This window comes from Cynocephalus volans, chromosome 5 (genome assembly GCF_027409185.1).
Source record: "Cynocephalus volans isolate mCynVol1 chromosome 5, mCynVol1.pri, whole genome shotgun sequence".
Lineage (NCBI taxonomy): Eukaryota > Metazoa > Chordata > Mammalia > Dermoptera > Cynocephalidae > Cynocephalus > Cynocephalus volans.
The window spans coordinates 21,269,014-21,282,786 of NC_084464.1; the positions used below are offsets into that span (position 1 = coordinate 21,269,014).

The following is a 13,773-nucleotide window of genomic DNA, read 5'->3' on the forward strand; positions in this document are numbered from 1 at the left end:
ATTAAAATATATTTTTATATAACGCTAAATAAAAAAATAATAAAACAAAGTTGCAACTAACTCATGTATTGCTTCAAGCATACAACTCAGCCATCCTAAATCCTTACTTGAAATGCCTGCAAAAGTAAGACAGCACATTTAACACTAGAAAATAGAGAAGTTAACTCTAAAATGTCTTAGGGAAAAAAATTGGTTAAATGTAAAACTTTGCTGATCAAGATAAAAGATTTAATATAAAATACTCTTCTATTGGAAAAGAAAAAAGAAGCAAAAGAAAGGAAAATAGTTTGTTTAAGAGGTGCCACGTCTGAGACAGTTTAAATGTTTGAACTCAACCTCTTGAGCTGTGCAATAAAGAGGACAATAGTGTTTATGACCCATTTACTCTAGGTTTCCGTACTTTTCAGTGTGCTTAGCCATGAAAAGCATGAAAACATGGTTAGGAGGACACGAGAGATCAGAGCTCAGTGACAGGCAAAAGGTCATTGTGGACCACCTCATGGAAGGGACTGGACTTCAGCTAAAGCTTGCTGGATGCATAAGGATGTTGAAACAGGGAGAAAGGCGTGGCAGCAGGGAAAGAGCGGGAAGAAAGAGACGTAAGAAACGAAAAGAAGTTTGAAAAAGTAAGTTAGACTTCCCCACCTCCAGGGAAGAAAGGGTTTAAAAGGGTACACGGGTTGAGTCAGGGAACGTTTAGTGTATTCACAGCAACCGAATGGAATGAAGCTGCGGTGGGTTCTGAACTGCAGGCTGCCGTTCGGGGAGGCAGGAAGAGATTGAGAAGCTGTTGGGAACCTCAAGCTTGAAATGTCAAACAAGGGTGACACGAAGGGGGTTATGTTTTAGGAAGGGAAATGCCTGCCGGCATCAGGCTTGTTGCAAGGAGGGAAGCTTGATGCCGTTTCTGCAATAAAGACGTACGATGTAATGGATTAAAAGTCTGCTCTGTGATAGTGGCAATTTTAATAGAGATAAAGGCGTAATTTCAAGAGGCAGTTTGATGGGAACAGAAACAGATTTGTCAAGCATTGTGTGCTCCATACTTTACATACATTATTTTACTTAATTATCATAACAGCCCTTCCAAATAGGTATAAGTATTCCAATTTAGAGATAATTGACTCTCAGTGATTTATGAGTTATTCGAGGTCAGACGGTGGAACCAGGGTTAAGAACCAGCAGATTGAATGGGTGGTGGATTAGGATGAATCAAAGCGATTTCATTTGTTTGCTTTGTAAAACTATTTCTCTATCTTTATTTTACTTTTTTCTCCTAAGTCTGAGAGCCTAACATTGGTTTGTGTTTTTGTACATAAAAGACAACTGCTAAGTAGGTAATGACAAAAGCAGAAAGTGACAGCCAGTTTGATTTCAGTTTTTGTTTTTTATCCTTAAATGAAGTGTTTGGTTTTAGATAAACGAAAGATGAGTTCCTGGTAATAAACAATAGTCTAATAAAGGCTGATAATAAAGACTAGCTGGTTAAGGCAAGCGTCCTTCACTGGGTTTGTTCTCAATGTGGTCCTTTGGAGAGCTGTTACCCCGCGCTGGAGAGTAACCATGAACTAGACGTCTAGAGAGCAAGAGAAGCCAAGCTGTGCATGCGACAAGTGATATCCTGCGGCCGAGTGGAAGCAGCGTATCCCACCTGGGCGATTTAGAAGCAGCATATAATAAACTTGCAACACAGGGTTAAAGAGCAAAGATGGGCTGAGAGTTGAAAATACAGCTCAGGTTTTCAATTCAGATTTTAAAAACTTGAGTAACTCTTTTTCTAAAGAAAAACAGAAGCGCACAGTCTCATTTCATTACTCACCAGTGCCTTTGAGCCATGAACTTTTCCCCACTTTCAGAAACTTCTCTGGAAAATTCATTTCATGCTTGTCTACTCCAGTAAAGCCCTTGACTGAACTGTTACAAAACAGGACACTTGGCCGAGGGAATGTGAGAAATCACCCGATACACTGGAGCCAGTTAGCATCCTTGAGAGCTCTGTGCCTCTGACCTTTGGTTTACCCGTAACCTTGGACGGTGACCTTCTCCCAGCAGAGGGGACTTTCTGATTGTTCCTGTGCCAGGTGAACAGGCAGCAGACACAGCACATGCATCACGTTCTCTGACACACTAAAAAATACCTCTTCCGCTCAGGGAGGGCTGCAGGGGCCCTGACTTTGGGGCTCTGCGCTCACCGGCACCTGAGCGGCAGTCTTAGGAGGCTCAGGGAGAACTATCAAGTCTCTTTGAAAGCCTCGACTTGTTTTTGTTCTCTCCCCAAGATGTGCCTCCATCAGTTACCTTGTTGCTGCTAATGCTGCTCTTGAACTAACGTGATCAAACATCCCTGCCTCCTCTCATGTGGATTTTGACCCAACGATGTTGTCACGGATCCTTAGGCAGCCACCTTCCCATTTTCCACCGTGCTGGTTTCAGAACTTCTTTTTTCAAGTTCTCAGCCTCCCTCTCAAGAAGTGATCTAATTTCTTCTTCCCCCGAGAATGGCTTTTGTTTTCAATAAGAATTTATTGAGCACCTGCTATGAACTAGGACTTGTGCTTAGTTCTTGGAATGTAAAAAGGAATAAGGCATCATGTCTAGCTGGATGGGCTAATAGCTTGGTAGAGGGAGACAGACATGAGGACAAGGGCAGTCAGACTTTGCAGGTGAATTCAAACAATAGATGCAAAGAGCAAGGAGAGGTCGGGGGGAGTCATCAGTCCCACCTAGGAGGGCAGGTACAGCTTCCTAAATACCACCTGGAGTAAACTTACAAAATTGCCTTCCCTCTACTCTCTAAATCATCTGTAACTGTAGCCGTTCTTAACGTCTTTCTTCCTACCTTAGAAGAGGTGTCTGCTTTTTGCTAAGATTTACCCTTCACATGGGTCTTAAAAACAAACTTTATCTTCCAACATAAAAGTATGGTTAAGAAAACAATTACAAAAATATTATAAAACAACAAAAAATTTAAGAAAGAAAAACATTTCGCATTACCCAACCCCCCCTTTTTTTTGTCCGGTAAGGGGATCGTAACCCTTGGCTTGGTGTCGTCTGCACCGTGGGCCATCCCTACATAGGATCCGAACCCGCGGCCTCGGCGCTCCCAGCGCCGCACTCTCCCGAGTGAGCCACGGGCCCGGGCCGGCCCCCGCCTTTTTAACAGTCCTGCCACCTTTCCTTTCTGTGTATTGTAGTCTCTTTTCTTTCCCTAAGTATTTTGAAATAGTTACGACCACAGCCACTTGCATTCATAGTACGTCTCCCCCACCCCCACCCCTGGGACCTGACTCTTTTCAATTCTGTATCTTCATTGTCTTTCCCATTTGAAAGTCCCATTCTCATCCCTACTCACTTAACTCCTGCCTACCCTGAAACAAGAGAAGCCAGATCATTCCCTCAGTCCTGCTAGACCGTTCCTATGGATCCCACAGCGCTCTGCTTACTGCGCCCTTCCTTTTTTCGGAGGCTTTCCTCCTTGGAGTTCCTGAGCTGCCCATGTTTTTTTTTTTTTTTTTTTTTTTTTTTTTTGTGTGTGTGTGTGTGTGTGTGTGTGTGTGTGTGTGTGTGTGTGTGACCGGTAATGGGATTGTAACCCTTGGCTTGGTGTCGCCCTCACTGGGCTCAGCCAGTGAGCACACCGGCCATCCCTATATAGGATCCGAACCCGCGGCCTCGGCACTCCCAGCGCCGCACTCTCCCGAGTGAGCCACGGGGCGGCCCCTGAGCTGTCCACTTTCATTTTTGAAGTTGCTCTTTTCGTCTCTGATAACTCTTTCTACTCCATCACTTTCTTACATCAGTTTCTCCCCCTTTGCCTACCCTTTAAAGACTGATGATTCCCGGGGTCCCTCCCACTGCCAACCTTTCTTCACTTACTGAAAACTCTCCTTGGGCCCTTTCCACAGCTTCGTATATTTCACTGATTCCTTCCTTCCAGACCTGTATCTCCAGCCCAGACTTCTTGCCCGAACTTCAGCCTCATTTGCAACCTGCTACTCAATCCGCTTGCCCAGACAAATCCAACTCCACACTTGCCAACTGAATTCTTCTCCTAATTCCTTAGCTTGGGCAAAACTACTATCACCCTCCTAGTCAACCATCCCAGAAGAACGGACACCCTCTCCATTTCCTCCTTCTTACTTAGTCCGGTAAATTCTGCCTGCAAAACGTATCTCAAATCCACTGCTTATTCTCGCTGCCACTTTGTAAGATGACACCTGGACTCTTTCTTATCAGTTCACTAGATAGACTACTATTTCTTTTTGCAACACTTTTTCTTTCATGCTGTTTCACAAATTATGTTTCTAGAATACAGATAATTCTTTAAAATAGCAATACCTTAATTAAAAATTGTCAATGATTTTCCACTACCTGCACCAAAATCCAAATTTCTTACATAGCACTTAGGCAGTGTGTAATTTACCCTCAGTCTACTTTCCCCACTCATTTCTTTCCTATGCAGTCCCCCTACTCTGTCATAGCCACATGGAATTACTGGTGACTTCCCTGTGCCCCTAAACAAACTAGGACTTCTTACACCTCTCAGGATCTACTGTGGTTTTCCCTCTGCCTAGAAATGCCTTGTGCATTTGTCAAAATCATATGCATGTGTGTAAGCCCAGTTTAGCTTAGCACGTGGACCAGCAGGATATCTCACACTGGGATGAAATTGACTATATCTCTGAGTGCATACCGTGAGTTCCATCCCTGTATTGCTTCACTTAATGATCACAAACAAACTGTGTGCTGCAGTCTGTGGGTAAGGAGTTCCCAGTTTTAGCAAATCCAACTACCAACTGACACACAGACAAGACTACATGAGTTGAAATGAAGTGTCCTCTCTGCCACTGCATTGGGATCTGAAGTTAAGCCTGCTGAATACATAAAAAAGATAATATGGTACTTTTAAGTGAAAGGTTCTAGTACTATCAATGAATTATTCTTTATGGTTCAAGTGGTAAGTATTGTAATAGCTTAGAATTTGCCTCAGAATATCAAAAATGTTCTCATTTGAGAACCACTGAAACAAAAGTTTGATATTACTGGGGTAGACTGAAAATTAGGAAGTTAATAATACTGTCTTCTTGGAGTTTTAAACTTAATAAATACCATGTTAATATCATTTGTAGGAATTTTGTAATTCTAAAATTCTTTCCTGTGTCACCCAGTCCAATAAGCAACCTGATGATGCTGGAGGAGAGGGTCTGGGAGGCCCAATAGCCGGCCTTGACCCACCCCATCCTCTTACCAGGTTCTCGACTCTGCCACAAGAAAGAGTTCAGGAGCAGAGTCATAGCAGGAAATTAAAACAGGTTTAATATAAGGAATAAGAGATACAGATTTCACAGAGAAAGGGCAGCCTAGTTCCAGAGACTGAGCTCGGCCCACATTAAGTTTAATATGAAAGTAAGAAACACACATTCACAAAGTGCAGGCCAGCTTTAGGAGAGTGAGCAACAGCTCGGCCTTCTACGAGAATTCTGCTTCAATAGTTTTGCTATATAATACATATTCATTATATCTAATGAATATTCAACTAAGGGGGTGGTTCCCAGTTATGTAACCTAGTCTTGCACATGCTCAGTTGGTCCCCTTTCAGGGTGTGTTCACTGGTCAAATTCTATCATATGCACCAAACGTATTCAAGAATATTCTGTGCTCTTTGGTGTGTCCAGTGGAAGGTCAAAGGTTAAAGTCCCTTCTACTGAGCATGCTTGGTCACTGGGGTTGTATAAGCCTGTATATATTCCTTTTACTGAGCAGGCTCAGCTACTAGGATTATGTAACTCCTTTCTACCAAGCATGCTCAACCACTGGATTTGCATAAGTCCACCCCTTGTGGTCTCAATCTCCTGTGTTGGTACTGAAAATAGGTACAACAAGCAACAGTAACTCTCCTCTAGGGGAGGACATAGAGGAAGGGCTTGAGACCTTGGGAAGTGGCTTGAAACCCAGAGGTGTATCCTAAAAACAGAAGCCATGGAAACTGAGCACTTCCTATCTCAGGAATACTCAGATACTTGGGATTCTTACACAATAAAATATTTATATGTTTCATAAGTTGGGTGGCACCAGAGGTCTCCATTTCTCGCTCACACCTGTGCCCTTTGCAGGGATGCACACACACTGTACAACCACACCCTCAACAGCTGGCCTGCCCACAGCCTGGGTCTAAAATAAATCTTGGCTTTTAAGGTTGCTGTTTTCTTTTTGTTTTAAATCATAATCTCAATGTTGAATCCAAAGCTCAAACATGATGTTGGAGAAAGGCACAGTAGGGCAGTTTGGAAAGATGAGATTTCTTTAAATTACAAAAACAGGAAGAGCAGGAGGGCTTTAAAATCAACATTTAATAATCAGAGTCATGCTCATGTTTTTGCTCCTTTGCTTAGAGAAACGATGTTGTCAGAGTTGACCTAAAACTGTCCCAGCAGTGCATGACACAGTTGGAGAGAAGCGTGCAGACACCAAGTAGTATTTAACAAAGGGTCCTCCTGCCCTTCGGATCCATGCCAAGGCTGGAAGTTCTGAGACTTTCAAGAATAATTTTCATTTCCTTCACTTGAAGAAAAACACTTAAGTAAGAGCACTGCATTGAATAATATTTTTATTTAACGGTTTGTTGCAAGATTCCCTGATCTGAACAAAAAAAATAAAGATGGATAAATAGATTAGCCACCAACCCCCTACCATCAGAACTGTCTCTTAACTATTTGAATTTCATTTTAATACTGTGGTTCCCAAAACCTGGTCCCAGGACCAGCAACATCAGCATCATTTGGAACTTGTGAGAAATACAGATTTTCAGGCCGCACCCAGACTTGCTGAATCAGAAACTCTAGGGGTGGAGCCTCAAATCAGGTGCTTTAACAAGCTCTCCAGGTGATTCTGATACAGGCTCAAGTTTGCGGACCACTGATTTTATATAATTCGCTATGCAAAAGACAACACGAGGTGTCTGAAAAGAAGTCAACCGTATGATGGCATTGCTTACTGATGAGACAGATAAAGCAATAGGCTCTCTGGAGCACCAGAACCATGTTCCTAGCATTTTTCTCATGCCTAAAAAAAGAGAGTAATGCAGAGATGAAAATAAATTGCTTTTGCTTTTCCAGCCAAGGCCCATTGATGTAAAGGCCATAAAGTCATTTCTTTGTGATGTGTACATTTGATTTCTTCTCTTCTGGTCATTTGGTAACATGCAGTAAATCATTGTTAACTATAGATTCCTGGGTCGACTGTCCACCAATAGGACTTATATTTCCTAGCTGGCTGCAATGTCATGTCCACTGACCAACCTCTCACTATGCCCCTCACAGTCCCCTTTCCCACCTCTAGTGACAACAGTTCTCTCTCCTTTTACCCTGAAAGATCATCACACGTTGTATACATGTATTAAAATATAACACTGTGCCCCATAAACATGTACCATCAATACGTTTCCATTTTAAAAAGGGCCTAAAGTCAACTGAGTATCACATAAAGTTAAAAAAAAAACACTTAAATTATTTTTTTGTTCTTTGCAACAAAAAATATAATACATTTAACTTATCTGTCTTCTTTAGTTAACTAGAAGGAACATAAGACAAAGCCAGGAAAAATGACTCAATTTTCTATTACAGTGATCAATGGAGAGACATCGGATACTACAGAGGAGCTTATTTGCTTGAAGGGTAGTGACTTTCATCACCTGTTTAGTGCCCTCCTTCGCTCCTTAGTCTGAAATAGGTGTCCAATAAATATTCATTGAAATTAAGGGAAAAGGTAAGTAAGGGAAGAAGTAAAAAGAGAAAAATAGCCCAGGGAGAAGTATAAACATGAGAAACAGAGAAAAAGACAGACATATACAGAGAGAAGGAAAACACCAAGAGGAAAATAGAAGAAAATGACAGAGGTAAAAAGCAGAGAGATGAGACACAAAGAACTAGGCCAATTTATAAGCAACGGGAGTAAGGCTCATGAACTTCAAGTTCAATGATCTAGCTCCTAAGGAACACAACATTTCCCCTTTTAAAAATTATTTATGAAAATTCTTGTCCCCAAATGCTGGCCAAGTGTCAAGACCAAGAAATGGATTCCAAGAATCCTGAGGGACCTAGGATTCTCCCTAACAGAAGGAACACCTTTGGTCAGGTAGAGACGTTTGCACCTGCACTGAGTTGTCTGTGGGGAGCATGCCCCTGGGATGAGAAGGTGTGAGGAGTGGGGCAGATTCTTGCATCAAAAGAAAAGTGGAAGGGAGAATTTGGTACTTTTATAACCTTCCACTTTGCTGAGAATTTTCTCAGAGTTTCAACTCACAGCAGCTCTTTCACGGATATGTAGGCACCGGAAGCATGGCTCAATGGACCAAGGTCTGTGAATTTACACCTTGAACCACAATTCACCGTTAACCTCTCAAGCAGTCACTACCTATTGCTTGCTTGATTTCATCTCTAAAATGGGAATGTGCTCTAATATTACATAGTGCGGAATAATTAAGAAAAGTGTTCTTGAGAGCATTAAAATGGAAATAGTTTGTAATTACCTTTAAAAATTCATGAGTAGTATTTTATAGGAATAACCTAATATTCAAGAGCAGTTGTAGATGGAATTGGCTGAAGAGAAAAATGTGATCTGACGTAAATGTTGGCAAAAGACATCTACCCACTCCCAAAGAGGCACCTGCTTGTACAAGAAAAAAGATCAGAAAGCATAAACTACTTCAACACACAAAAAGAGATGTGGCAGCTACATCTTGAAAGTCCCTGGAGTTCATCCATTTCCGGGCAAGAGCAGTTTTCCAGTTAACGCTTCCATTCAGAAATTCACCAGCCCTCCACACAGCTGCCTGGATGCTGGACATTCATTTTGTCATTTCATGAAATCGACAAGAGTGAACAATGAGAAAAAACAGCCCACACTTCCATTCCCGCTTTTCAAACTCAATCGAATGTTTTTATCTGTCTGGAGTCTTGACCGTCCAATAATGTTGATGGCAAGATATTTAGTGCACAAATGGAGTAATATATTTTATCTTACAGATAGTCCAAAACTTCTTAAGCTTGTTTGAATTTGTCATTCATTTGATATTTGACTTAACAGCAATCAATTAGTAAATATCACACACAGAAAACAAATGGAGGAGTTAAACTTTTTGCTCAAAGGAAATCATTATGAAGAAAAGAAAGGGGATAGTGAAAGGCCACATGAAAAATGTTTGTTGTCTATACATGTGCAAAGATGCAAGCATATTCACACCGGGACATATGCCATCCTTCAGTCTCTCTGAAGAAATTCCCTCTCTACCTTCCTTTGGAGAGTAGAGACCTGAATTCATGTGATCCTCTCACTGGTCTTTCTGGTGCCTTACTTTGCACATCTCCAAAGCAAAGAGTGCTGGGGCATTGGGGAAACATCTATCCTTGTGCAACGTACAAGTATAATATTTTTCTAGTTAGCTAAGTTTATTCAAGAATGATTACATTGGGATATCCAATCAAATATAATCATTCTTGAATAAATTTAGCTAACTAGAGAAATAATATCTAGGCTTCTATGTGACTATAAAACAACCAAAAATATTATTCTTATAGAATTTTCTATTAATCAAATTGTTACACTATTTTTAAAAAATCAAATCAATAGTGAGGTGAGATTTTGCTTGTGTGGCTATCAAGAGATGATTGTGCAATGACAGCCTTGGGTCAAGTTGAGAAGATGCACTTCCTTTGCTGACTCATGACAAGCACTCAAAGTCCTGGTGCTTTGAAGCAAAAGGAAAGGGGATACAGGCACCGCCTATTAATACTGTCCCCGCTCCTGGCATTTGGAGCTCTTTCTCCATGTGAAATTGAATACAAGGTTGATTTTATCAGCCCTTACCATTAGCTTTCCAACATAACATGTCTCTTGTATTTGTGAATAGGTTCTGGCAGAATGCAAAAGAGAGAAGAGGCGATCCAATTCCTAAGTACGCTTGTGCACAAGAAAATAAAATGGTAATAAATGTGTTTATGCGATAAATGTCTTTCTGAAAACACGTTTCTATTTTTCAAGATCACATTCTTCCCTTGCTTCATCAGAATTAAGGGAACTAACATTTGTTATCCACGCCAAGCTAAGTATTTTACAGACATTATTCACTTAGCTTTTCACAACTAAGTTAAGTAGATATTATTATTATCCCCATTTTCAGGTAAGGAAACTGTAACTAAGAGGATTTAAAAAAAACTTGACCTCTATTACCAGACAGCTGGTGGCAGAGTGGGGATTCAAACTAGGTATGTTCAGTTACGAAACCAGAGTACCTTCTATCATATGTTGTTGCACAATTTTCTTTTTCTTTTTTTTTTTTATAAATGCATTTATTTATTTAGATGTTTAAGCTCTCGCACTAAGTTTTTACAAGCTGATGAACACTGACAAATTATTTCTCCCCACAGAACTATAACTACACATTCCGATACAGTATAAATATATGGTTGAACTAACATTAATACACATCACCATTTTATCAATTACATAATAAAAGAAATTATCAAGTATCCAAATATTAAGTTACACAGCTCAAAAGGCATATAAAGTATTAGATATCTGCTCAATTCATTAGCAGAAACCCACTTCGTTTTTTGCAAGAGAGATTGGGAAGAAAAGGGGGGAAAAAGCACTCCAAACAAACATAAGTTGATAAACAACTTCTGATAAGTACGGGGGGAAAAAGAATTTCAAGAATTTTATGATTAAGAATTGTTTTAGCTACAATAACAAAGCATCTCTACCTTTAAAAAATATTTACTAAATTAAAGAGCATATTCTACATGCTCTGCACAAGACAAAGGCAACATTTTACTAAAAATATTTAATAGCCCCCTCCCGTTCTTTTTCCAGGCCCTCCCTGTTAAGTTGCACCTCAGAGTGCAAAAATTAAATTAACTGTAAGGCTTTTTTGTCTGGAGACATTAAAGACATGTGCTTCTGTACAGTGTAGATTTCCAAAATGGAGGTTTTTCCTAACAACACAAAATGAGATTTATTAGAAAGACATTAAATAATCACTGTAAGACTTGGTTTTTTTTTAAAAAAATCGATGGTTGTGCAACCTGATGTATACTGGTATGAATGCAGGAGAGGTAAACATAAAGTGAGCAGGCAAATAACCATTCAGGCCCTACTTGCAATGTTTGAAATGACTGAAGGAATAAACCACATAAGGTCTAGAGTGTTCATAGTTCCTGGGATTTTAGTTCTGTATGATACTAAAAATATACAAGTATTGTGCAGTATTTTGGCACCTAATCTTTTGTACTTTCTTATGTATTGATAAGATTCTGGCATGGGAACAGATTTCAAGAAAATATAAGTCAATACCACATGATTTCAGGAAAGGTCAATTGGTACAAAATGATAAGCACATTTTAAATGCTAAGCAGCAAGAATCTTTTGCTAAGTATCCAAACAGTTTGATCATAACCCAAACTCAGGCTACAATTCTGTCAAGCTTGTGGCCTGGTAAAACTGCTTTTCAATACTCCTATGGTTTCATTAGACTTATTCACCACGCCAACAAGTTGGCTAGTATGCATGACAAATTAGGTCCCGCCTCAGGTCCACTTCCAAAGCAACAGTGTCAGGCCCCTCCACTTTTATGAATGCAACAGTTATTTCTACGACCACTGGAGTCTTTGAAGCGCAGCCGCATTTTAGGGCGATACTTCTCCAAGTAGAAAAGCCGCTCGCTGTTAGAAGCTCCAGGCCGCTTTTGTCTTGTGAACTGTACTGCACCTTCGTATTTCATTCCACCCTCAATTAACGCTGGGGCAACAAGCACCGGAGCTCTCCCGAGGCCGGCAACACCATGAACAGCAATAGGACAACCAGGTTCTTCACGAAACTTAATTTGCACGAGACTTAACCAGCCGTCAACAACCTGGTTGGACGGTGGTGCGCCGTCATCACAAGGCCAGTCGAGGACAGGGACGCCTTCTTCCTCCACGAGAGTCGTGTCGTACGTTGCGTCACGTACTCTGACTGTTGTGCTAACTCCACACTTCTTAAGTTCCTCTGTAAATCTGTGTCAGGTCGCATTGGTTGGATTGCGCGGAATAAGAAATGTCACGTTCTTGTATGTGACTTCCACAGGAGCCCGTCCAGGTCAGAACTCTTGTAAAACGCTCTGCGGATGTCACTTCAGCGCTTCCGTGTGCAGGTTGACCCCTCTTACCGGGGCTCCTTGGTGGAGCAGTAATGAATTTCTGCCGTTCACTTGTCTGCACCGAGGTCGTGCCGTGCCCGGCAGTAATGTCCACTGCCCTCAGAACGTCGTAAATGTGCGACCAAGACACCGCAGACCTGAGGAACATGTTTACTCACTGCTGATTGTGGCCTAGTCACACAGCCGGTCCCCAGGCGGCGGCGACGCAAGCGGCGGCGGCGGCGGCGCAAGCGGCGGCGGCACAAGCGGCGGCGGCACAAGCGGCGGCGGCAGCGGCGGCGGCGGCACAAGCGGCGGCGGCAGCGGCGGCGGCGGCACAAGCGGCGGCGGCGGCGGCGGCGGCACAAGCGGCGGCGGCGGCGGCGGCACAAGCTGCGGCGGCGGCACAAGCGGCGGCGGCACAAGCGGCGGCGGCGGTGGCACAAGCGGCGGCGGCAGCGGCGGCAGCTGCAGGGCAGAGGACGGCAGTGGTCGTTGCGGAGCGGCGGCGACGACACAGACACAAGCGGCGGCGGCGGCACAAGCGGCGGCGACGACACAAGCGGCGGCGGCGACACGAGCGGCGGCGGGCGCAGCAGACTCCCCCGCGCAGTGAGCGGCTCCGCGGGGACAGCGACGCCGAGCCGGTCGCAGCCCGAGGAGCCGAGACGGGGCCGAGGCCGGTTGTTGCACGATTTTCTAACAATATCAATTTGAAGTTTTCATATGTCTTCTTTTGTTGCCGGTTGTCAGAACTGTGACAGTTGTACCCTCACACACCCCTCTCCACATCCACGTGTCTGTACTGTAATGATAAGGCCGAGGACTCTGGAGTGTCATCACCTGCCTTTAGACACACTGACCAGCTGCATACACGGACCACGAGGCTGGGCCACTCTGCCTCATTTTCCCACTCGTCACACGGTTGTACTGATCATGCACGGAGCTTAAGAACGGCGTCTGGAACATTTTACGCCTATGCAAGTATTAGCCAAGACTGTTATATCAATAGGGCAGAACTTTTGAATTATATTGTTGAAGTGTATCTTGGCTGGAACAATTTGGGCGATAAAACTGTAGTGCTAAGGAGGCCAAGATTAAAATTTAGATTAACTTATAAAACAGTGAGCTTTATTTCTGCTCTATGTCCATAGATTCCCTAACCTCACCCAGCTACATTAATGCATATTATGGGTCAAATGGGCTACCTGAATTGGAACAATTCTATTCCCTCTACAAAGCACATGTCTTATGGAGGATCAGAGAGTAGGTTACTCGTGAAATGGAAGATGAGCTTTTTACTGCTGCAATTTAAAATACTGATGTTATATTCCCCTGTTCATAGCAGCATTATTCACAAGAGCCGAAAGGTGGAAGCAACCCAGTGTCCATCAACAGATGAGTGGATAAACAAAATGGGTGTATGTAGACCATGGAATAGTGGGGGGTACAACTGTCACAGTTTTGACAACCGGCAACAAAAGAAGACATACGAAAACTTCAAATTCATATTGTTAGAAAATTGTGCAACAACAGGCCTCGGCGCCGTCTCGGCTCCTTGGGCTGTGGCCTTGAAGGGAAGGAAATTCTGACACTTACTA

At 42.5% G+C, this 13,773-nt stretch overlaps 1 protein-coding gene across 1 annotated transcript; it reads right to left on the bottom strand.

Moving 5' to 3' along the window:
• Positions 1–11,516: 11,516 nt before the first annotated feature.
• Positions 11,517–13,141, bottom strand: LOC134378908 (uncharacterized). Its single transcript, XM_063098212.1, has 4 exons — positions 13,047–13,141; positions 12,563–12,871; positions 12,331–12,430; positions 11,517–12,040 (listed from the first exon to the last, which is right to left on the bottom strand). The coding sequence occupies exons 1-4, from the start codon at positions 13,139–13,141 to the stop codon at positions 11,609–11,611; spliced, it is 936 nt and encodes a 311-aa protein (XP_062954282.1). The 3' UTR covers positions 11,517–11,608.
• Between the last annotated feature and the right edge of the window lie 632 nt (positions 13,142–13,773).

Bases quoted from the DNA above. Each gene is read 5' to 3' on its own strand.
- LOC134378908 (XM_063098212.1), bottom strand. From the start codon at position 13,141: ATGTTCCAGACGCCGTTCTTAAGCTCCGTGCATGATCAGTACAACCGT. The intron at 12,872-13,046 runs GTATGCAGCTGG...TGATATTGTTAG, and splicing joins GGCCCAGCCTCGTGGTCCGT to AAAATCGTGCAACAACCGGC. The intron at 12,431-12,562 runs GTGCCGCCGCCG...CCGCTTGTGCCG, and splicing joins TTGTGCCGCCGCCGCAGCTT to CCGCCGCTTGCGCCGCCGCC.